This window comes from Cebus imitator, unplaced genomic scaffold (genome assembly GCF_001604975.1).
Source record: "Cebus imitator isolate Cc_AM_T3 unplaced genomic scaffold, Cebus_imitator-1.0 Scaffold166, whole genome shotgun sequence".
Classification (NCBI taxonomy): Eukaryota; Metazoa; Chordata; class Mammalia; order Primates; family Cebidae; genus Cebus; species Cebus imitator.
Genome location: NW_016107481.1, coordinates 3,372,262 through 3,397,825, shown reverse-complemented (window position 1 = coordinate 3,397,825; position 25,564 = coordinate 3,372,262). Strand labels below are relative to the sequence as shown.

At 35.6% G+C, this 25,564-nt stretch overlaps 1 protein-coding gene across 1 annotated transcript in view; it reads left to right on the top strand.

The window, feature by feature from the left end:
- TMED5 (transmembrane p24 trafficking protein 5) overlaps nucleotides 1-22,019 on the top strand; it is a 25,144-nt gene extending 3,125 nt beyond the window's left edge. Inside the window, exons 2-4 of the mRNA XM_017544189.2 lie at nucleotides 16,132-16,229; nucleotides 19,951-20,134; nucleotides 21,478-22,019. Coding sequence (XP_017399678.1) covers nucleotides 16,132-16,229; nucleotides 19,951-20,134; nucleotides 21,478-21,696 — 501 coding nt within the window. The 3' untranslated portion in view covers nucleotides 21,697-22,019. The remainder of the gene's footprint in view (nucleotides 1-16,131; nucleotides 16,230-19,950; nucleotides 20,135-21,477) is intronic.
- The last annotated feature ends 3,545 nt before the right edge of the window (nucleotides 22,020-25,564 follow it).

The window sequence follows — 25,564 nt, the reverse complement described above, 5'->3', positions numbered from 1 at the left end:
TAAGACAGTCTTACTCTGTCACCCAGGCTGGAGTGCAGTGGCTCACTGCAACCTTCATCTCCCGGGTTCAAGTGATTCTCTTGCCTCAGCCTCTCAAGTAACTGGGATTACAGGCATGCACCACCACCCCCAGCTAATTTTTGTATTTTTAGTAGAGATGCAGTTCTTTGTGTTGGCCAGCCTGGTCTCCAACTCCTGACCTCAAGTGATCTGCCGGCTTCAGCCTCCCAAAGTGCTGGGATGATAGGCGTGAGCCACCACACCTGGCTGGGACTATTCCTTTAAATCATTCTCCCTGAACAATTTGTTTTGATTAAGGAAAGAGGTAAAGTCATTTAATGTCTGTAATCCTAGACAGTGTTGGAGAGATGTGTAGGGTGAAGATCATCTTCCACTCTATTTTTGCATTTCCCAACTTGTTTAATTTCCCGGTAACTTTGTCCTACTGATTTTTGTTTTAAAGTTAGTTTTTAAAATATTATGGAACAGACAATCCAACTTTGTCCTTTGTTATTGTGACATACTGAAAATTTTACTAATTTCTTTTTAGGTTTTAGGAGAATACTTTTTGGATAATTGACTAGCCCCACATTATATTGATTTAGGTTCTTGAAAACTTTAATGCCAGTTCATGTATCTTATGAATAAAATAAATCATCCATTTAGAAATTTAAATCATTATTGAGTGCTTGATGTGTGTCAGCATCATCCAAGGTGCTAGGGATACAATGGTGAGTGAAAACATCAGTTAGGTACAGTGGCTCATGCCAGTAATCCCAACACAGCAAGGTGGGAGGATCACTCAAGCACAGGAGTTTCTGACCAGCCTGGGCAGCATAGCAAGACCCTATCTCTGCCAAAAATAAAGTTAGCCAGGCATAGTAGCACACATCTGTGGTTCCAACTTACCTAAGAGGCTGAGGCAGCAGGATCACTTGAGCCCAGGAGGTTGAGGCTATGGTGAGCTGTGATCACGCCACTGCACTCCAGCCTCAGTGACAAGAGTGAGATCCTGCCTCAAAATATATATGTGTGTGTGTATGTGTATGTGTATGTGTATGTGTATGTGTATGTGTATGTGTATGTATAGTCCACGCCCTCATACAATCAAGTATGGGGACAGACATTGATCAAATTATTACACAAATGCATGTCAAAGTGTTACTCCAATAGGGGCTATGAAGTTAAGTTCGTAAGACTATGGGTGTGCTCAGTAGGAGGACTTCATTTTATCTGGAAATTGGAAGACATCAGAAGTAGAGTTAAGATCTATAGAATTATCAGGCTTTCACTAGGCATAAGGGAGTGAGTGGAACAAGTCAATGGGTAAAAAAAGAATAACACCTGGCAAGATACTAAGTAGAAGAGAGGAAGATACTTTTGAGGTCCTGAAAGACAGGATACAGAGAGAGAAAAGTGGTACAAGTCTATTCTAGAGAAGTCAGTAGCAAGAGCAACCAGATCTTGCTGGGTTCTTAGGTCCTTCTTAAGGATATGGGTCTTTTGCAGAGACCAGTAAGAAGCCACTGAAGAGTTATAAGCAGGTTAACTTGATCTGTGTTTTTAAAAAGATCATTTTGGCTACAAGGTATTGAGCATCTCTGTACCACAGTTCTGTATACTTATAACAATAATCACCTGCTCCCTACCACATATTTTGAAGAATAAATATGCTAATACATGTAAAAGGAATGGTATCTAGCATCTAATAAGCACTCAAAAAATGTTAGCCAGAAAATATACCCTGAGTCTAGAACAACAATACCTTTTAAGGGCATAATAGGCACTTTAAAGTATCTGTTGAATGAGTGAACTAGATGTTTACCAAACTCGTAAAACTGTCTGGGTGGGTTTTTGGAAGAACAGAGCTATATCAATGTTTTAAAACTTTTATTAGCCTTTTCATTTTTATATAGAGCCAAATTTCAATATTTTGTAGCAAACTGGCCATTTCGTCTAATCTTTAAAATTTACTTGTATAATGTACCTGATGCCATTTGGAATATCTCCTATTTCCATTTTATCTGCAGGTATACATCCCTAATATTATACATATAAAATAGATGGGACTATTTTACTGATGTTTGGAAAAAAATGGCTTTCGAGTATTTATTTTTAGTTTTATATATATATATATATATATATATATATACACACACACACACACACACACACATCTATTATATACACACAGTTTATACATATGTAAGAAATATATAAAACACTCATATACATATTTCATATATAAATATATGCATATATAAATAAAATCCATTTGTGTGTGTGTATATGAATAACAAGAGTTAGTGGAACAAGAAAATGGATAAAAAAGAAGAACACATGCTAAGATGCTAAGGAAGAAGAGAAAAATGTACCTTTGAGGTCCATTTATATATATATACATATATATAAATGGCTCTTAAGTATTATATATATTAGTATGTATATACGCACACATTATATATACATAATGGTGGGTTTGGGGGATAATACATATTTAATATTTTAATAATATATGTTTGGGTTTTATATATGTGTGTGTGTATACATACATATATACATATATATATATATATATATTTTTTTTTTTTTTTAAGATACGGGGTCTCCATCAGCCTGGCCAACATGGTGAAACCCTGTCTCTACTAAAGATACAAAAAATTAGCTGGGCATGGTGGTATAATGTAGCCCAGCTACATTACATGCCTGTAATCCCAGCTACCTGGGAGGCTGAGGCACAAGGTATTGAGTCTCTCTGTACCAGTTTCTATATACTTCTTAAGTTTTTTTCATTTATCTCTCACTTCTAAATGAGAACATGTGGTATTCAGTTTTCTGTTTCTGCGTGAGTTTGCTAAGGATAATAGCCTCCAGCTCCATCCATGTTCCCACAAAAGACATGATCTCATTCTTTTTCAGGGCTACATAGTATTCTGTGGTGTATATGTACCACATTTATTCAAACTGTCATTGATGGGCATTTAGGTTTGCTATTCCATGTCTTTGCTATTATGAATAGTGCTGTACTGAATATTCACATGCATGTGTCTTTATGGAAGAATGATTTATATTCCTCTGGGTATATACCCAGTAATGGGATTGCTGGAGACCCCATGTCTTTTTTTTTTTTTTGTACTTTAAGTTCTGGGGTACATGTGCAGAACATGCAGGTTTTTTACATAGTTATACACATGCCATGGAGGTTGGCTACATCCATCACCCTGTCATTAGGTATTTCTCCCAATGCTATCCCTCCCCTAGCCCCTCCATCCCCCAACAGTCCCCAGTGTATGATGTTCCCCTCTCTGTGTCTATGTGTTCCCATTGTTCAACCCCCACTTATGAGTGAGACCATGTGGTGTTTGTTTTTCTGTTCTTGTGTTAGTTTGCTGAGAATGATGGTTTCTAATTTCATCCATGTCCCTGCAAAGGACATGAACTCATCCTCTTTTATGGCTGCATAGTATTCCATGGTATATATGTGCCACATTTTCTTTATCCAGTCAGTCATTGATGGGCATTTAGGTTGGTTCCAAGTCTTTGCTATTGTGAACAGTGCCACAATAAACATGCGTGTGGATGTGTCTTTATAATAGAGTGATTTATAATTCTTTGGGTATGTACCCAGTAATGGGATTGCCGGGTCAAATGGTATTTCTAGCTCTAGATCCTTGAGGAATCACCACACTGTCTTCCACAATGGTTGAACTAATTTATACTCCCACCAACAGTGTAAAAGCAGTCCTATTTCTCCACATTCTCTCCAGCATCTGTTGTCACCTGACTTTTTAATGATCGCCATTCTAACTGGCGTGAGATGATATGTCAATGTGGTTTTAATTTGCAATTCTCAAATGACCAGTGATGATGAACTTTTTTTCATATGTTTGTTGGCTGTATAAATGTCTTCTTTTGAGAAGTGTCTGTTCATATCTTTCACTTACTTTTTGATGGTTTTTTTTCCTGTAAATTTGTTTAAGTTCTTTGTAGATCTGGACATTAGCACTTTGTCAGATAGGCATACTGCAAAAATTTTCTCCCATTCTGTAGGTTGCCTGTTCACTGTGATGATAGTTTCTTTTGCTGTGTGGAAGCTCTTTAGTTTAATGAGATCCTATTTGTCTATTTTGGCTTTTGTTGCCATTGCTTTTGGTGTTTTAGTCATGATGTCTTTGCCCATGCCTATGTCCTGAATGATATTGCCTAGGTTTTTTTCTAGGGTTTTTATGGTTTTAGGTCTTACGTTTAAATGTTTACTCCATCTGGAGTTAATTTTTGTGAAAGGTATAAGGAAGGGATCCAGTTTCAGCTTTCTGCATATGGCTAGCTGGCTTTCCCAACACCATTTATTAAAAAGGGAATCCTTTCCCCATTGCTTGTTTTTGTCAGGTTTGTCAAAGATCAGATGGTTGTAGATGTGGGGCATTATTTCTGAGGCCCCTGTTCTGTTCCATTGGTCTATATATCTGTTTTGGTACTAGTACCATGCTGTTTTGATCACTGTAGACTTGTAGTATAGTTTGAAGTCAGGTAGTGTGATGCCCCTATCTTTTTTTTGCTTAGTATTGTCTTGGCTATGCAGACCTTTTTTTGGTTCCATATGAAATTTAAGGTGGTTTTTTCCAGTTCTGTGAAGAAAGTCAATGGTAGCTTGATGGCGATAGCGTTGAATCTGTAGATTACTTTGGGCAGTATGGCCATTTTCACGATACTGATTCTTCCTAACCATGAGCATGGAATGTTTTTCCATTTGTTTGTGTTTTCTCTTATTTCCTTGAGCAGTGGTTTGTAGTTCTCCTTGAAGATGTCCTTCACATCCCTTGTTAGTTGTATTCTTAGGTATTTAATTCTCTTTGTAGCAATTGTAAATGGGAGTTCACAATTGTGAGACAGAGTCTCACCCTTTCGCCCAGGCTGGAGTGCAATAGTGCAGTCTCAGCTCACTGCAACCTCTGCCTCCCAGGTTCAAGCGATTCTCCTGCCTCAGCCCCCTGAGTAGCTGGGACTACAGGCATGTGCCACCACTCCCAGCTAATTTTTTGTATTTTTAGTAGTGATGGGATTTCACCATGTGAGCCACAGTGGTCTGGATCTCCTGACCTCGTGATCCGCCCTCCTTGGCCTCCCAAAGTGCTGAGATTATAGGCGTGAGCCACATCACCCTGCTCCTTTATGAATTTTTTTACTTCCAATTGTAAAAGTAATATACAGCCTCCTTAGAGTAAGTCAAACTACAAAGATATAAAAGCAAAACAACAAAAAAACAACTTATTATCACTCTGTCAAATGTGCCTGTCATTCTCCTAGGTATGAATTCTTCCATACCTTTTCCCATACTCATAAAAACATATAGGGTTTGATGGGGTGAAACATAAGTGATTATTTTAATTAAAATGTCGTGGTCCTTAAACTCCTTACAAAGTTTTCACTAACAGGTAATTAAACAACCCAAATCAGTTTTTAATGATAAGGAAGTCTATTGGTTCATATAACTGGAAGTCTGAATAGGACAGATTTCAGGCTTAATTTGTTTTCCTCTGGTTCTCATGGCTCTGCTCTCTTGACTTTTCTTAAAGTATTGAATTACTTAAAGAATTCTTCACTGACAGTTATTTTTCTTAAATGCATCAAAACTAGTATTTTATTATCTTCTGACTTTGATTATAGTTGTTGAATCTTCCTGTCAGTTTGTTAGATAGTTGTAATTGATCTCTATTTTCTCTTGTAGCTTTTTAATTTCCTGCTTCTGCATTTTCACAGCAGTTTAAGTACATCATCCACACTTCTTAATCTCATAATTTCTCTGTCTCACTCTTCTATATCATAATTTTTTCAGCTTTATCTTCTACTTCATTAGCTTTAAAAAATTTATTATCAATATTATTTTTGATTGGCAAATTATAATTGTATACATTTATAGGGTATAGCATGATGTTTTGATATACATGTACAATACATAAAGATTAACATTGCCTTGCCTATAATTTTGTATGATGAGATATTTGAAATTTGGTCTCAGTTATTTCAAAATATACATTATTGACTGTAGTCACACTCCTGTGCAATAGACCTCAAAACCTATTCCTCCTGTCTATCTGAAATTTTGTACCTTATGATCAACAACTCCCTATTCCCTCTCTCCCCAACCCCCCCACCCCCAGCTTCTGGTAAACATCATTCTACTCTCCACTTCTAGGAATTCAACTTTATTAGATTCCACATATGAGATAATTCAGTGTTTGTCTTTCTGTACCTGGCTTATTTAACTAAGTGTAATGTCTTCCTGTGTTCCATTTTGTGTATATATACCACATTTTCTTTATTCATTTGTTAGTAGACACATTGTTTCTATGTTTTGACTATTGTAAATAATGCTTCAATGAACATGGGAGTGGAGATATCTCTTTTACATACTGATTTCAGTTCCTTTGGATGTATACCAGAAGTGAGATTACTAGATGATATAGTAGTTGTATTTGTGGGGTTTTTTTGAGGAACCTCCATATTGTTTTCCATAGGGCTATATTAATTTATATTCCCACCAACAATGTACTGATCTGTTTTTTCTTTTTTGACTTGAGGTCTTGCTCTGTTGCCCAGCTGGTCTCAAACTCCTGGGCTGAGGAGCCTCTCATCTCAGCCTCCCGTGTAGCTGGGATTACTGGCACATGCTCACCATGTCTGGCAATAACATACTAATTTACATTCCATTTCTCCACATCTTTTCCAATACTTGTTATCTTTCATCTTTTTTGCAAAACCCATTCTAACAAATATAAAGTAATATCTCTTGTGGTTCATTAATCTTTTTCAATTATAATTTAATCTGTTGACTCTTTAATTGCATTTATAATTTCAATGACTAGAAGTTCTGTTTATCCCTTTTTCTTCCCAGATTTGCATAATTAATCCTGAATTTATTCCATTTCCATTTGCAGAAAGTCTGAAATATTTTCTATTAACATTGTATAGAGATGTTTCTTTTTTCTGCCTGCCTGGTTTTGTTCTTTTCTCATGATTTTCTTTTGTAGTTTTTTTTAAATTAATAGACTTTGTTTGGAAGAGCTTTAGATGTATAGACTAATTGATAATTGAGCACACATATACCCCCACAATCCCAGCTTTCTCTGTTATTAACAACTCATATTAGCATTGTACATTTCTTAAAACTGAGGACATTTTGTTAACATTAACTAAAGATAAGTCTATAGGTGCTTTAAGGTTCACTCTTTCTATTGTGCAGCTCTATGCATTCTGAAAAGTGCATAATGTTATGTATTCACCATTAAGTATCATACAGAATAGTTCCATGGCACTAAAATTCCCTTATACCCCACCTACTCAAACCCGCTACCCCAAACACTGAATTCTTGGCAGCCATTGATCCTTTTCACTTATTTCTATGCTCTCTATTCTGTTGTTGATCTATTTATCAGTTCCTTCATCAGTACCATGCTGTCTTGATTACTGTAACTGTATACTAAGTCTTGAAGTTGGATAGTATCAGTCTTTTGACTTCGTTCTTCAATATTGTCTTGGCTATTCTGGGTCTTTTTTCTGTCCAAATAAACTTTAGAATCAGTTTGTCGATATCCACAAAATAGCTTGCTGGGACTCTGACTGGGATTGCATTGAGTGTGTAGATCAAGTTGGGAAGAATTAGCATCTCAACAATATTGAGTCTTCCTGTCCATTGACATAGTGTCTCTCTCTCTCTCTCTCTTTCTTTCTTTCTCTCTCTCTCTCTTTTGAGAGGCAGAGTCTTGCTCTGTTGCCCAGGCTGGAGTGCAATGGCATGATCTCGGCCCACTGCAACCTCTGCCTCCCGGGTTCAAGTGATTAAGTGATTTTTCTGCCTCAACCTCCCGAGTAGCTGGGATTGCAGGCATGTGCCACCATGCCTGGCTAATTTTTTGTATCTTTAGTACAGACGGCATTTCACCATGTTGGCCAGGCTGGTCTCGAGCTCTTGACATGATCTGCCTGCCTTGGCCTCCCAACATGTTGGAATTACAGGCATGAGCCACTGCGCCTGGCCGGTATATCTCTTTATTTAGCTCTTCTTTGATTTCTCTTGTCAGTGTTTTGTGGTTTGCCTTGTATAGATCTTGTACGTATTTTGGTAGATTTCTACCTAATTATTTTTTTCTTATTTTTTTTTTCTTTTAGTGTGAATGTAAATGGTATTGTATTTTTTATTCCCAACTCCAGTTGCTTGTTGCTGGTGTATAGGAAAGCAGTTGACTATTGTATGTTAATATTGTATCCTGACACTTGAGTATAGTCACTTATTAGTCCCAGGAGGGGCATTTTTTTTTTGGCAGTTCTTTAGGATTTCTGCATGGACTATCATGTCATCTGTGAACAAGGACAGTTTTATTTCTTCTTTTCCAATATGTACATCTTTTCTTTCCCTTTCTTGTTGTATTACATTAGCCTGGACTTCCAGTGTGGTGTTGAGTAGGAGTAATGAGGGAATAGCATCTTTGTCTTGCTTCTGATTTTAGTGAGAAAGCCTCTAGTTTCTCGCCATTAAATGTGATCTTAGCTGTAGGATTTTTGTAGATGTTCTTCATTAAGTTGAGGAAGTTACCCTCTCTTCCTAGTTTGCTATGATTTTTTAAAATATTAAATATGGATTGATATTGGATTTTATCAAATATGTTTTCCATGTCCATTGGTGTGATCATTTGAGTTTTATTCCTTAGCCTGTTGATGTGATGAATCACACTAAATAATTCTTGAATGTTAAACCAGCCTTATATACTGGGGAACAAATCTATCTGGTCATGGTTGTAATTCTTTTTTATATTGTTGGATTAGCTTTACTAATATTTTGTTGAAGATTTTTACATCTATGTTCCTGAGAGATACTGGTATGTAGTTTCCATTTCTTGTAATGCCTTTTTTGGTTTTAGAATTAGAGTAATGTTGGCCTCATAGAATGAGTAAAGAATTGTTCATTTCTGTAAGAGATTTTAGAGAATTGGTATCATTTTGTCCATAAATGTTTGGTAGTATTCACCTTGAAACTGTTTGGTCCTGGTCCTTTCTTTTGGGGGAGTTTATTAATTATTGATATAATATATAATTTCTGTAATAGATATAGGCCTATTCAGGTTATCTATTTCTCCTTGTATGAGTTTTGGTAGTTTGTATCTTTCAAGGAATTGGCCTGTTTCATCTAAGTTTTTAAATTCGTGGGTATAGATTTATTAATACTATTCCATTATTATCCTTTTGCTTATATTTTTTAAGATGGAATCTTTCCATCACCCAGGCTGGAGTACGGTGGTGTGATCATAGCTCACAGCAGCCTTGAACTTCTGGGCTCAAGTGATCCTCTCACCTCAGGCTCCCAAGTAGCTGGGCCTATAGTCACCACCATGCCTGGCTAATTATGTGTGTGTCTATGTAGAGACAGGGTCTCACTTTGCTGCCTAGGCTAGTCTCAAACTCCTAGCTTCAAGTGATCCTCCCATCTCAGCCTCCCAAAGTCCTGAGATTACATGCATTGCATTGGCCACCACGCATGGCCATCATTATCTTTTTAATGTCCATAGATAATTAATGATGACCCATCTTTCATTTCTTTCCTTTTTTTTTTTTTTTTGAGACAGGCTTGCTCTTTTTCCCAGGCTGGAGTGCAGTGGCATGATCTTGGCTCACTGCAACCTCTGCCTCCCAGATTCAAGCAATTCTCCTGCCTCAGCCTCCTCAGTAGGTGGGACTAGAGGTGTCCACCACCATGCCCAGCTAATTTTTATATTTTTAGTAGAGATGGGGTTTCACCGTGTTGGCCAGGATGGTCTCGATCACCTGACCTCATGATCCACCCACCTCAGCCTCCCAAAGTGCTGGGATTACAGGCCTGAGCCACTGCGCCCCCGCCTCATCTTTCATTTCTGATACTAGTATTCTGTGTCTTTTCTCTGTTTTTTTCTTGGTTTGCCTGGCCAGAGGTTTATTAGTTTTATTGACCCTTTTGAAGAGCCAGCTTTTGGCTTCACTGATTTTTTTTTTTTTTTCTCTGTTGATTTCTTCTTATAAATTTCCTTGATTTCTGCTCTAATATTTTTCTTCTGGTTGTTTTAGGTTTACATTACTCTTCTTTCTCTAGCTTTCTAAGGTGGATGCCTAGATTATTGATTTTAGATCTTTCTTCTCTTCTAGTAAGTTCATCCAATGTTATAAATTTCCCTCTTAGCACTGATTTCTCTGTATCCCACAAATTTTTGTTAAGTTGTATTTTCATTTCATTAAAGTTTTAAAAAATGTTCTCTTGAGACTTCTTCGTCCCATGAATTCTTTATAAATGTGTTGTTTAATCTCCAAATATTTGGGGATTTTACAGCTATTTTTATGTAATTGATTACTACCTTAATTCCATTATGGTCTGAGAGCATAAGTCAAGGTGTGTTTTTTGGCCTTTTATGGCCAAAATGTGGTCCTTGTTGGTGAATGTTCCATATGAGCTTGAGAAGAATGTTATCCTGCTGTTGTTGGATTATTTCTCAAAATTCAATTACACATAGTTGATTGATGGTGCTATTCAGTTTAACTATATACTTACTGATTTTTTGCCTCCTGGATCTGTCAATTACTGATAGAGGGATATTGCGGTCTCCAACTATAGTAGTGATTTTCTGTTTGTTCTTGTGGCTCTATCAGTTTTTGCCTCATGCATTTTGAGACATTGTTGTTAGGTGTATACACATAAGGATTGTTATGTCTTTCTGGAAAGTTGACCCATTCGTTATAGGTAATGTCCCCCTTTATCCCTGAAGATTTTCCTTATTCTTAAGTCGTCATTCTCTGACATTAATGTAGCTACTCCAGATTTCTTTTGATTAGTGTTAACATGGTATATCTTTCTCCATCCATCTACTTTAAATCTATCTGTGTCTTTGTATTTAAAGTTGGTTACTTGTGGACAGCATATGGTTAATCTTGTTTTGTCATCTACTCTGGCAGTTCTTTGAATTGGCATATTTAGGCCATTCACAATGTACTTATTGATATTGTTGGATTAATATCACCATGTTTATAACTCCTTTATATTAATCGTACTTTTTTTTTTTTTTTTTACATCTTCCCCCCCTTTTTCTGCCTTCTCTGGCTTTTACTGAACATTTTATATAATTCTATTTTCTCTCTTCTCAACATATAAATTATACTTCTTTTTAACAATTTTTGTGGTTGAAATGGAATTTATCCCTGGGATGCAAGGATGGTTCAGCATACTCAAATCAATCAGCAGAAGGCTATGATACATCATATGAACAGAATGAAAGACAAAAACCATATCATCATTTCAATTGATGCTGAAAAAATATTTGTTAAAATTCAACATCTCTTCATAATAAAAACCCTCAAAAACCTAGGTATAGAAGAAACATATCTCAACATAATAAAAGTCATAGACCTCAGACCTACAGCTAGTATATTCTGAATGAGGAAAAACTGAAAGCCTTTCAGAAGATCTGGACCATGACAAAGATGCCCACTTTCACCACTGTTATTCAGCCTAGTATTGGAAGTCCTAGCTAGAGCAATCAGGTAAGAGAAAGAAATAGAGGGCATCCAGTTTGGAAAAGGAAGAAGTCAAATTCTCTTTCTTTGCAAATGATATGATCTTATATTTGGAAAAACCTAAAGACTATTAGAACTGACAAATACAGTGAAGTTGCAGGATATAAAAATCAACATACAAAAATCAATAGCATTTCTATATGCCAACACTGAAAATCTGAAAAAGACATTTAAAAAGTAATCCCATACTTTACAATAGCCACAAGTAAAATTAAATACCTAAGAATTAACTGAAGAAATGAAAGATCTCTATAAAGAAAACTATAAAACATTGACGAAAGAAATTGAAGAGGACACCAAAAATGGAAAGCTATTTCCATGTTCATGGACTGGAAAAATCAATATTGTTAAAATGTCTATACTACCCAAAGCAATCTACAGATTCTGTGCAATTCCTATCAAAATACAAATGGCATTCTTCCCAGAAATAGAAAAAACAATTTTAAAATGTATATGGAATCACAAAAGAACCAGAATAGCTGAAAAATATCCTAAGCAAAACAAAACTGGAGGAGTCACATGACCTAACTTCAAATTACACTACAGAGATATAATAACCAAAATGTCATTGTGCTTGGATAAAAACAGACACAGACCAAAGTAACTGAATAGAGAACCTAGAAACAAATCTATACACTTACAGTGAACTCAGTTTTGACAGAGGTACCGAGAACATACACTGAGGAAAAAACAATCTCTTCAATAAATGGTCCTAGGAAAACTGGATATCCATATGCAGGAGAATGAAACTAGACCTCTATCTCTCACCATATATAAAAATCAAATTAAAATGTATTAGAGACTTAAATCTAAGTCCTCAAACTCTGAAACTACTACAAGGAAACATTAGGAAAACTCTCCAGGACATTGGTCTGGGCAAAGATTTCTTGAGTAATATTTTACAAGCATAGGCAATTGAAGCAAAAATGAACAAATGGGATCACATCAAGTTAAAAAGCTTCTCCACAACAAAGGAAACAGATAACAACATGAAGAGCCAACCGAAGAATGGGAGAAAATATTTGCAAACTATCCATCTGACAAGGGATTAATAACCAGAATATTTAAGGAGCTAACACAACTATACAGGAAAGAAATCTATTAATCTAATTTAAAAGTAGGCAAAAGATTTAAATAGACATTTCTCAAAAGAAGACATACAAATAGCAAACAGGCCCATGAAAAGGTGCTCAACATCACTGATCATCAGATAAATACAAATCCAAATTATAATGAGAACATCTCTCCAGTTAAAATGGCTTATATCCAAAAGACAGGCCAGAATGTGGAGAAAAGGGAACCCTCATACACTGTTGGTGGGAATATAGATTAGTACAATCACCATGGAGAACAGTTTGGAGGTTCCTCAAAAAAATAAAAATACAGCTACCATATAGTCCAGCAATCCCGCTGCTGGGTATATACCCAAAAGAAAGAAAATCAGTATATCAAAGAGATACCTGCACTCCCATGTTTGTTGAAGCACTGTTCACAATAGCCAAAATTTGGAAGTAACCTAAGTGTCCATCAATAGATGAATGGATAAAGACAATGTGGTGCTTATATTACAATGGAGTACTATTCAGCCGTAAAGTCTGGCAAGTGGTGCATGCCTGTAATCCCAGCTACTTGGGAGGCTCAGGCGGGAGAAACGCTTGAACCCGAGAGGCAGAGGTTGCAGTGAGCTGAGATTGTGCCACTGCACTCCAGCCTGGGCAAAAAAGTGAGACCCTGTCTCAGGTATGGATGGGACAAGTTCGTAGATAGATACATAGAGATTTTTAAATTAAACTTCCATAGTCTTAAAAATCATTTTTGACTATTTCATTAGGCCTGACAGCCCCTACCAATAACTGCTTTTTAACTTTGTTTTACTGAAATCTTTTCTTAGTTTTATTACGTTGCTTGTTTTCTGATTTAATGGTTATGTTTTTTGGTTTTTTGGAGGATATCCTTAAGTAATTCTTTGAGAATGTTTTGAGTCCTTGGATATCTGAGAATAGCTTTAATTATTTTAAAATTTTATTTTAGAGATGAGGTTTCAATATATTGCACAGACTGGAGTACAGTGACTATTCACAGGTTTCATAGCACTTTCACAGCACACTACAGCCTTTAAATCCTAGCCTCAAGTAATCCTCCCACCTCAGCCTCCTGAGTAGCTGGGACTACCAGTGCATGCTACTACACCTGGCAAATGGCTTTTTGGTTTCACTTCAGTAAATATAATCTTTTTACTTGGGAACATTGACTACATGGCTCCATTATTTTTTTCCATCTAATGTTATATGTAAGAATTCTGATGCTAATCCCAATTCTTGTTACTTTGCAGCTCTGTAGTACTTCTCTTTGATAGAAGATTATACTTTTTAAATCCTTTGGAAAACTTTTTTATTTTAGTCTTTTTTTATTTATCCTCCTTCACATCTATTAGATCCTTTCTGTCTAAAGATTTTCATCTTTTAAAACGGGAATTTTCCTTTTTTGTGGATTTTTGTTTTTGTTTGAAATGGAGTCTCACTCTTTTGCCCAGTACAGTAGCATGATCTCGGTTCACTGAAACCTCTGCCTCCAGGTTCAAGCAGTTCTCCTGCCTCGAACTCCCAAGTAGCTGGGATTACAGGCATGTGCCACAATGCCTGGCTAACTTTTTTATTTTTAGTAGAGATGAGGTTTTGCCTTGTTGGCCAGCCTGGTCTCCAACTCCTGACCTCAAGTGATCCACCTACCTCACAGCGTGAGCCACGGTGCCCAGCCTATAGATTTTTAAAATTGTTACATGTCTTCTTCATTTCATTGGGATTTAAAGAAGAAAAATAATTATGTATATTTAGCCAGCCATTTGAAACCAGTTCTGTTGATCAATAAGAGAACAGGAGTAGGTAATCTTTTATATCGTCACATTAAAGCCACCAAGAAAAATAAAATGGAGTGTTAACAAAAAAAAGAGTAGCCACTGAGTTAGGGTTTTTTTTTGAGGCTCTACTATATAGTGTTCTAAATAGATTTTTTTTTTTAATTTTAGCAAACACTATAAATATGGAAGAGAAAACGTAGGAAAAGAGAGGAAGAGACGTTTGCAGACAGATCTACAGGGAAAAAACACTGAGACACCTTAATTTGCATAGGATGATAAAAAGATGTATTTATTAACTATTTGCATTTGTGACAAAAAATCAAAATATAGATAATACCATTGTTAGGACCAATACCCTTGGAGTTAAAAAATAGTGAACAAAATTTTCATCCATCTTATCATTTATGTTGGATGTGCTACATAGGTATCCATAAAGGTACCTACGAGTTCATGCTAAGTGAATCCTACAAAAAAGCTGCTTAGATTCCAGAGAATGTCTCATAAGTGCCAAAGAGAATAGGTGCACATTCTAAAGGAATACAAGAGAGTGCAAGAGGATGGGACAGGAGGATTCAGATGACATTTCAAAGGACTTAACCCATTTATGCAGGAGGTTGCAATATTTTGAATTGCAAAATAAGACCTTGGTGATGACCTTAGGCAGTAAGATACAAATAAGTCCCACATGCTTAGTGTTCCAATAAAGGAACACAAGGCATAAATGAGTTAAACTGGCTCTTAAAGAATGGGTACAATTGGATGAGTACTTATTCAGGAGAATGGAACAGAAATAGAGGCAACACAGCATACTTATTAAAAATTACTCTAGTGGCAGATTGCTGAGTTCGAATTTTGACCACATCACTTATTTGCTGTATCACTTTGGTTTATTTTTTACCTATTTTTTTTAATGTAGTCTAGATGAATTAATGCTGTGTCACTTTGGAAAAATGACTTCTCTGTTCCTCAGTTTTTGTTCTTTGTGTTTTTACTAAAATGAGAATAATAGAACCTACCTTTTAGAGTTGTTATAAGGAATAAATGAATCCACATAAAGCATTTAAAAAAATTTATGGCATCAACTATAATTGTTAGTTGCCATCATTATCTTCATCATCTTTATAGAAGGACATTTTTGAATTATACATGAACAGATTGTATTCATTGGCTAGTAATTGAACTAGCCTACTTTGAATACACAATTCATACTAGGAAGTAGTAGAAGAATGTGTTGAAGTCAGTTGGAATCTACACCATGGTGGTCTTGAATTCCAGGCTAAGACGTAGTTAATTATTATTCTTTTTTTTGAAGAGGAAACAGTTATATACAATGTCCTAAATTGCCTAAGTTTTAAGCCCAACATTTGAATTGTCCTCTGTGTTTCTGTCCATTCTACAGGGATTCTGAATGAAAGCACTATTTTAGGAAGATTTATTTCAGTAATATCCATAAGGCCTATATTTAGGTGATGGTGAGAGAAATGGGTATGGATGGGAAAGTTCCAAAAATGAATGGAATTGAACTAGATGATCTTTTGTTTTGTTTTTTCTAGCCCAGACATCACTGTTGACTTTCTTACCTCTCTAGGTTAGCAAATCTTTATGTCATATGATCTATGATATATAATTTTTTATTTCCAGAATTTGTAATGTATATTTTTCTCATGTATGCTTTTCTGTAGGTTTTAGATGGAGCAGGATTAGATGTTGATTTCCATCTTGCCTCTCCAGAAGGCAAAACTTTAGTTTTTGAACAAAGAAAATCAGATGGCGTTCACACGTAAGTAATCTCTTTTAGTTGAGTTTCATTGCTGAATAATACCAGTGGGCTATCTGCAGGGGATGGAAAGTTAGCATATTTGGTACTAATTATCAGTATTAGATAATTCCATATGATTTTAAATAGTTCCTTATAGTGGGCCATCTGATAAATGAAAAAGTCTTCCATTAACCTTTCTATTTTTGTTAAAGCATTTTCTTTTGATCCTGGCTAAATTTTTTCTATACTTTGGTTAGTAAATTAGTACTCCCCTGGCATTGCATGCAATCTATTGTGGCATTTTAAACCTGGCCAGCACAGGCTTTCTATTTTAACTTAGAGCTACTGTTCCAGATATGTGTCTTAAAGTTTCGTAAGCTGCGCTATACCGTTGTTGTCTAGTATATCTTTGTGTGTATGTAAATTTCTTTTTTTACTCAGACCTCATTCATTTTAGATAATTAGAAGGCCTGAAAGTAAAAGATCTGAACGTAGGAAGCTATATAAAAAGAAAATACTTATTATAACTCTTTGAGTTCAGAGTTCAGCAAAAGATCATATATTCTTCTTCTGACACCTCATTTCCCTCTTTTCGTATCTCACCAGTATGTTCCCAGTTCCATTCTATTATCTTACTATAACATTTTCTTAAGTCAGTATTGTTATTGCGTTTAAACTATGAGTCTGTAGGAAGAACAACAAATATGGAGTATCTAGTATTTGCTATAAACAATGGTTGACATGTTATATACTTCTAAATTAATCTTTCTAACCCACTATGACATAGAGTCTTTGATTCAAGACTCCCATTTTATAGATAAGGAAGCTCAGAGAAGTCAAGTAAGTCTGCAGGGATACACATACTGAGTGGAGACAAGATGGACCAAAAACTCTTGCTTTTTACCATATGCTTAGGACATCCCTGACACATAGCACTGTTGTAAGAACTAGCTATCATTGAAATTGTCTTTGTTAACCAAAGTGCCTAATACATAATTGACACTCGGTAAACACTGAATACATGTATGAATGGATGAGAGGAAAAAAAGTGTCTCAACGGTAATTTTTTTTATTCTTTTTTTTTAATCCAGTTTCTCAACAGTAATTGTTTAAGACATTCATTTAAAATGCATTTTTACAGCTGGATGCAATGGCATGCCTGTAATCCCAGCACTTTGGGAGGCCAAGGTGAATGGATAACCTGAAGTCAGGAGTTAGAGTCCAGCCTGGACAACATGGCAAAACCCTGTCTCTATGAAAAATACAAAAATAAACCAGGCATGGTGGTACGTGCCTGTAATCCCAGCTACTAGGGTGGCTGAGGCAGGAGGATAGCTTGAACCTGGGAGATAGAGGTTGCAGTGAGCCAAGATCATGCCACTGCAGTCCAGCCTGGGCAACAGAGCAAGACTCTGTCTCAAAAAAAAAAGCATTTTTTTAAATGGCATTTTACCTATGCAGAGCTCAGGAAAATATTTGCATAAGCAATTACTAAGTAAAATAGAAATATTAATTTTAAAAGTTTATATTGATATACTTGGAATTAACTATGTTTTCTCTTTTATATGTGTATAAGAACTAAAATTGAGCCAGGTGCAGTGGCTCGCGCCGGTAATCCCAGCACTCTGACCAAGGTGATCAGATCACAAGGTCAAGAGAATGAGACCGTCCTGGCCAACACGGTAAAACCCCATCTCTACTAAGAATACAAAAATTAGCTGGGCACGCGCCTGTAGTCCTAGCTACTCGGGAGGCGGAGACAGGAGAATTGCTTGAACCTGTGAGGCGGAGGTTGCAGTAAGCCGAGATCGCACCACTGCATTCCAGCCTGGCAACAGAGCAAGACTCTGTCTCAAAAAAAAAAAAACAAAAAACTAAAACTATAGTTCATCTTTAAGTTTCAGAATTTTTAAAATGTTCAAAATTTGTCAATCTTTATTTCTCCCCAGTTATTTCCTCCCTTTTTGAGATAATAAAATTCACCACTAGAAAAATAAGTATCTACTACTTCCTTGTATAGAATTACCTCCCATTAAATAATGGGGAGAAAATAATTGAGTTTCTAATAGTTGACATTTATTGCATTCTTTTGCCAGGCCATTGTTCTAAGCACTTTCATATACTAATGTTTTTTATTCTTCACCACAGTCCTATGAGGTAAATATTATTTTACTGATGGGGAAACTGAGGCATAGAACAATTAAGTTCCTGAAGGGTACACAGCTAGTGAACAGCGCAAAGCCAGGATCTATATTCAGGCAGTCCAACTCACTCTTAATCATCACACCAGATTTAAAAATCTATTTTTAAAAAATTAGATTTAAAGAAGGCTTTTGTCTTTAGCTGTATTAATTTTGTAAGAGCGGCAAAAATTTTAGTATGTCACTGGTTTTTCTTAAGTGGTCTTTTTCTTTTTCTTTTAAATGTAATTTCTTTTTTTAAGAGACAAGATCTCGCTCTGTTGCCTAGGCTGGAATGCAATGGTGTGACCACAGCTTACTGCAGCCTCAAACTATTGAACTCAAGCAAGCCTCCCGCCTCAGCCTCCCGAGTAGCTAGGACTACAGGTGTGCACTCAGCTAATTTTTAAATTTTCTGTAGAGACAAGGTCTCACTTTTGTCAGTCTAATCTTGAACCCTGGCCTACAGTAATCTTCCTGTATCAGACTCCAAAAACTGCTGTGATTATAGGTATGAGCCACTGCACCTGGTCCTACTTTTAACGTTTGCTAATATGGGAAACTAATTTTAACTAGGGTACTGATAATTCAGGTATTATTGATTTTTTTCTTCGGCACTTGGCATAATTAATGATGGACTGAATTACCCTTACAGAATTACTTGTAGAATTAAGTAATAAAATACAAACGTTTTATTTCTCAAAAAAAGCATTTAGGATCAAACATAAACATCTACAAGGGAGCCAGTGGGAGTCAATAAGCAAAATCCATAGGAGGCCTGGAAGAAAACATTTAGGACAATCCATCACTGCTTTTGAAAACAAAACAAAACTCAGTTTAGATTAATCTCAATTGAAGGGTAGGTTGGCAGTCATATTTGCATATGAATTGAACTTACAATAAAATTCCTTTTAATAATGTATAAATATTAAAGTTTATTACGAGTTACGTATATGTTTTTAATCCTATCCTTGTCCAAAAATGAGGTCGCTAATCATAATTTACTGAGTAAATGCTAAGCATGTCTAAGTTGTACTTAAATGTATATATTTTCAGGTTGCCTCTTTCCCAGTAAATTATGAATTATCTTTCAATACTAAGGAAATTTATGGATAAGCTGCCCAATTATTATAAACTATATTTTTTTGTTGTTTTTTGTTTTTGTTTTGTTAGTTTCTTTTTGTTTGAGACAGGATCTTCCTTTGTCGCCCAAGCTGGAGTGCAGTGGCATGATCATGTCTCATTGCAGCCTCAGCCTTCCAGACTCAAGCAATCCTCCCGCCTCAGCCTCCCAAGTAGCTGGGACTACAGGTTCCAGCCACCATGCCCTGCTAATTTTTGTATTTTTTTTGTAGAGACGGGCTTTTGCCATGTTACTCAGGCTGGTCTCAAACTCCTGAGCTCAAGTGATCTACCCATCTTGCCCTCCCAAAATGCTGGGATTACAGGCATGAGGCACTACAGTTGGCCTGTTACTTCTTATTTCTACTGCTAGTTGCTTTTCTTCTCATCACAAATGGAAGCACAGATAACTAAAAACATGTACTTTTTTTTTTATACAGTGTAGAGACTGAAGTTGGTGATTACATGTTCTGCTTTGACAATACATTCAGCACCATTTCTGAGAAGGTGATTTTCTTTGAATTAATCCTGGATAATATGGGAGAACAAGCACAAGAACAAGAAGATTGGAAGAAATATATTACTGGCACAGATATGTTGGATATGAAACTGGAAGACATCCTGGTCAGTATGGTCTTCTAATAAAATAAAAATTATTAATAACATCCAGAGGCCTTACTATGGTAATAGGCACTGAACTAAGCATTTTATCTGCATTATCCAGGAAAATCTGTTTCTATTTTTGCCATAAATACTTTGACATCATTTCATATCAGCTTAATTTTACTTAATATTCATATAGCCCTTTTATAGCTTTCAAATCATTTGTCTTACCAGGACCCTATTATAAAAATAGCTATTTTCACATGTGCAACTTAGACTGCATCTTGGTAAGCTTGTTTTATAAATGGCAGTTGGAATTTTTAAAATTATAAATAGATTATGCTTTTAATTATATAGTAGGCACATCAAAAATGAGATGTTTTCTGATTTCACAACTATTTTGTGGTATTAAAACAGGTGTTTTACTAAATACTAAATTGGTCAGACTTACAAAGAAGAAAACATTATTTTAAACATAATGCATTATATAATAGGTAAATACCTAAAGTTTTATCAGTTGGGCTTTTAAAAATGAAATCATTTGCTAGGCATGGTAGCAGTTACCTGTAAACCCAACTACTTAGAAGGCTGAGGGGGAGATCATTTGAGCCCAGTATGAGGCTGCAGTGAACCATGGTCACATCTATAAATAGATACTGCACTCCAGCCTGGGCAATACAGCAAGACCCCCATCTCTAAAAACTTAATCATTTGGCCAGGCCTGGTCTCAGGAAAAAACATCATTTCCTTTGGTCGTCTAAGGGCTAAGAAAGAGATAATGTATGTAAACCTCCTGATGCTATGCTACTCAGAATGGTTTCATGTTACCTATTTTCAATTCACAGTAGCTTTGTTCCCTTGTTAAATAACTACTTATAAACAATATTTCAGGAGAACTATCACATAACCTTACAGAGAATCTCTAACGTGATATAAATAGTACCTGCCTCTTTATTGAATTGTACAGCCATCTATCTTAAAACTGCATTATTTGGACAAAAAACACAAAGCATATTCTGAAAAAAAATTTTTTTTTGAGACAGTGTCTCATTCTGTTGTCCAGGCTGGAGTGCAGTGGCATAATCACAGCTCATTGCAATCTCAGCCTCCTAAACTCAAGTGGTCCCCCCACCTCAGCCTCCCAAGTAGCTGGGACCACAGGTGGTGCTACCATACCTGTCTTTTGTAGAGGCAGAGTCTCTGTGTGTTGTCCAGGCTAGGCTTGAATTCCTGGGCTCAAGGAATCCTCCTACCCTGGTCTCCCAAAGTTCTAGGATTACAGCATGAGCCACCGCACCCAGCCTCATTTTTTAATTAAGTTAAAATTTGAGCATTCTTTAATAATAAAATCATTTTGTCTCCAGGAATCCATCAACAGCATCAAGTCCAGACTCAGCAAAAGTGGTCACATACAAACTCTGCTTAGAGCATTTGAAGCTCGTGATCGAAACATACAAGAAAGCAACTTTGATAGAGTCAATTTCTGGTCTATGGTTAATTTAGTGGTTATGGTGGTGGTGTCAGCCATTCAAGTTTATATGCTGAAGGGTCTATTTGAAGATAAGAGGAAAAGTAGAACTTAAAAGTCCAAACTAGAATACTTAACATTGAAAAATGAGGCAGAAAAATGCAAACTGTTACAGTCAAGATCATTAATGGTCTTCTCCAATATATTTTGAGATATCCTAAGTGTGAAACAGGTATAATTTTAATGTGAAAGTTAAGATTTCACTTTCTGTGCAGGTAATCCTGTTGATCCAGTTTACTTAAGTGTATAACAGGAGCATTTTGCAGAATATAGGTTTAAGTGAATGAAGCCATATTAATAACTGCATTTTCCTAACTTTTAAAAATTTTGCAAATGTCTTAGGTGATTTAAATAAATCAGTATTGGGCCTAATTGCAACACCAGTCTGTTTTTAACAGGTTCTCTTACCCAGAACTTTTTTTGTAAAAGTGGCAGTTACAAATTAACTGTGGCAATTTTAAGTTACAAATCATCTGAGAATTACCTAATTATGGACTGAATAAATCTTTTGACTACAAAAGCCCAACTTTTCTCTATTTACATATGTATCTCTCCTATAATGTAAATAGAATAATAGCTTTGAAATACAATTAGGTTTTTGTGATTTTTATAACCAAATATATTTCAATGTAACATTAGCAGAAAGTATTAGTCTTTGTACTTAGCTTACAATTCAAAAGCTGTCATTTTGACGAGTCTTAAAAATGCAAATGCAAAGTTACACTTATTAAAATTAGGATATGTTTTCTCTTTGAGGTGAAGGATATAGTTTAAAAGCTTCCTCCTCCATAGGGACACATTCTGTCTAACCCTTAACTAAATAGGATTTTTAAATTAAATGTGAGGTAAAAAAAAAATTATTTTTAATATTATCTGTCAACAGTATCTGTCAACAGTTAATTATGTTAATTTTAACATGATTGCTGACTTGGATAATACATTATTACCAGCAGTTGTGAAGGAAATATTGCTAAAATGTTCTGGGCCTACTATAAATAAATATCTCCTTTTCTGAGTTCTAAGCATTATCCGAGGGCTGGGCAAAGTGGCTCACGCCTGTAATCCCAGCACTTTGGGAGGCCGAGGAAAGTGGATCATGAAGTCAGGAGTTCAAGACCAGCCTGACTAACATGGTGAAACCCCGTCTCTATTAAAAATACAAAAATTAGCTGGGCGTGGTGACACACACCTGTAATGTCAGCTACTCAGGAGCTGAGGCAGGGAATTGCTTGAATCTGGGAGTCAGAGGTTGCAGTGAGTCAAGATCGTGCCACTGCACTCCAGCTTGGGCGACAGAGTGAGACTCCATCTCAGAAAAAAAAAAAAGAATGATCAGAAACAAGAAAGAATTTAGATAAACTTGAGAATACCTAATCCAAAATAAAATTCACTTAAGTAGAACTATAAATAAATATTTAGAATCTGATTGACTCATCATGACATCCTAATCATAATATAAATAAAAGGAGATTCTCAGTTAACTGGAAGAAACTATTTGGATGTGGGTTTTATTTTCTACAAGAATTCTGGTTTGAATTATTTTTTGTAAGTATTCAGGTACTTTTTGTGAAATGTAATCCCTACTGTAAGGTTTAGCACTGGGTGTATATATCATTAACAATTTTTATTATAACTTTTATACAGTGGCCTTTCCGATCACTTTATTTATTGATATTGAAGTAAGAATTGGAAACATAAACTCCCAAGTTTTAAATACCTAAATGTGAATAACCCATATATACAACAAAGTCTCTGCCATCTAGCTTATTGAAGTCTATGGGGTCTTAAGTACTAGTAATTTAACTTCACCATGAATGAACTATAATTTTTAAGCTATGCCTACTTATAACATTGTTTACGATTATATTGTTGAGTTAGAAACAATCAACTTAAAATTTGGGGTATAGAACCCCTCAACAGGTTAGTAATGCTGGAATTCTTGATAAGCAATAATGATAACCAGATAGAGTGATTTCATTTACACACAAAGTAGTTCAAAAGGAGATAGATTTCCTTCCTTCTTAGGCTGCTGGGAAAAGAGCAGCTTAGACTTCCCTGCTCAAAAGCTCTTGAAAAATTAGGTAAGTGCCATATATGATCAATTACCTTAATTGGCCAAGAAAATGCTTCAAGTGTCTAGGGGTAGCCTTTGCAACACTTGCAGAACAAGGGTCAACAAGATCCTTGCCTATGAATAGCCCTCCCTTTTGCCCTTTCTGTTAAATTTGTAATGAGAAGGAAATTTGCAGTACCATAACTAATAAAGCAGGGTACATATATAAACTACTGCATCTCTTCTATAAAACTGTGATTAAGAATTCTACCTCTTATGTATGGCTGTTACTGTACTATACTTTCTGACTCGTAACAATGAATTTGTTACATAATCTTCTACATATATGACTTGTGCCACTGATCTTAAACCTATGATTCAGTAACTCCTTACCATACAAAAATAATAATGGCTTCATTTCGAAAAGAATTTAGGAGTGTGAAGGACATTTATTTTTATACACAAAATATAAAGACTGAGATATTTAAGAGGCATAACCAAAAAAGCAAAATTTGTAAACAGAGTAAAAATCTGTAAAGACATCCAGTTTATCTGCTTCATATAGTTTAATGTCACTATTCTATTTCTAAATTAAAGTTATGCTAAATTGAGTAAGCTGCTTATCACTTACCAGCTCATTTTATCTTTGGTTTTTAATATATAAATTTTTAAAATATTATAATATTTAAGGCCTAACCAGTTTCCATAGTGTAGCAGTTACCATGTTCGCCTCAAAGGCCTAGAGCTTGCTCTGATTTGCATTTGGATGATTAATGTTGTGCTGTTCTTTCATGTGGAATGTCAAGACATGGAGGTGTTTGTAATTTTATGGTAAAATGAATCCTTCTTAAACATAATGTCTTAACTGAGCATTTATAATTTCATGTCTCATCAAATGAAAATTCTTTATCTGAAATTTTAAAAGAAATTGATTCAGCATGTAAGGATTTTTGGTCTAAAGTATAATAATGCATAGTATTGCTCAAACTGCTTTATACTTGTGAACAGCCATCTTAAATAAGCAATGTATTGTGAGTACTGAGCTGAATATACATAATAAAAATTATCAAAGAAAATTACCTGCCAGTCATTTGTAAATGTTGTCTACTCCTTAAAACCTTCCTTTATCTCAATCTTAGTTAATAATGTGCTCTCCTCCTGTTTCAAAAACCCTACACCTTTTGAAACTCTCTACACCTCTTATTATACATCATCATTCTACTTTCCATTGGAGTTCTGTTTCTATATGTACTTATTCACCTGTTGCCTAAAAATGCACTGTTCTTAAAAGGTAAAATTTTTGCTCAAAATATATGAAAGGAAAGATAATCAGTTCTTAAAGTTTGGAATGCTAAATAACCACCCAGGGAACTTACCCTGCTCCTCTACCTCACCCCAGAAATTTGATTCTTTAGGTCTGGAATATGGCTCAGGATTCTTAATTTTTAATCAACACAATATGGAATCCTGTCAGTTAACCTTAGATCATTTGCTAGCTAGGTGATCTTGGGAAATCAAAACTCCTTTGAGACTATTTCATTTTCAGAAATATTTTAAGTAACATCTTAAAACTTGGTAAAATAGCATATAGGAAAATACAACGCTTGGTGTATGTTGGTATGTTATTATTTGGTCACTTCCCCCAAACCATCCAGACAAGCCACTCTTCTACCACAAGCTGGTAGAAATCCTTAGGTACGTTTCTGCTTCTGCACTGCTGTCACTTTTACATGTCTAGGCTTCTGGAAGGCATTTTTCATAACCTGGAGCTATACTAATGTATATCCAGGGAATGGGCACCGATTAAAGAATCCAGAGCTGGGATGATGTTACATAAGAGAGGGCACATGAAGATGGACTCTGGATTCCT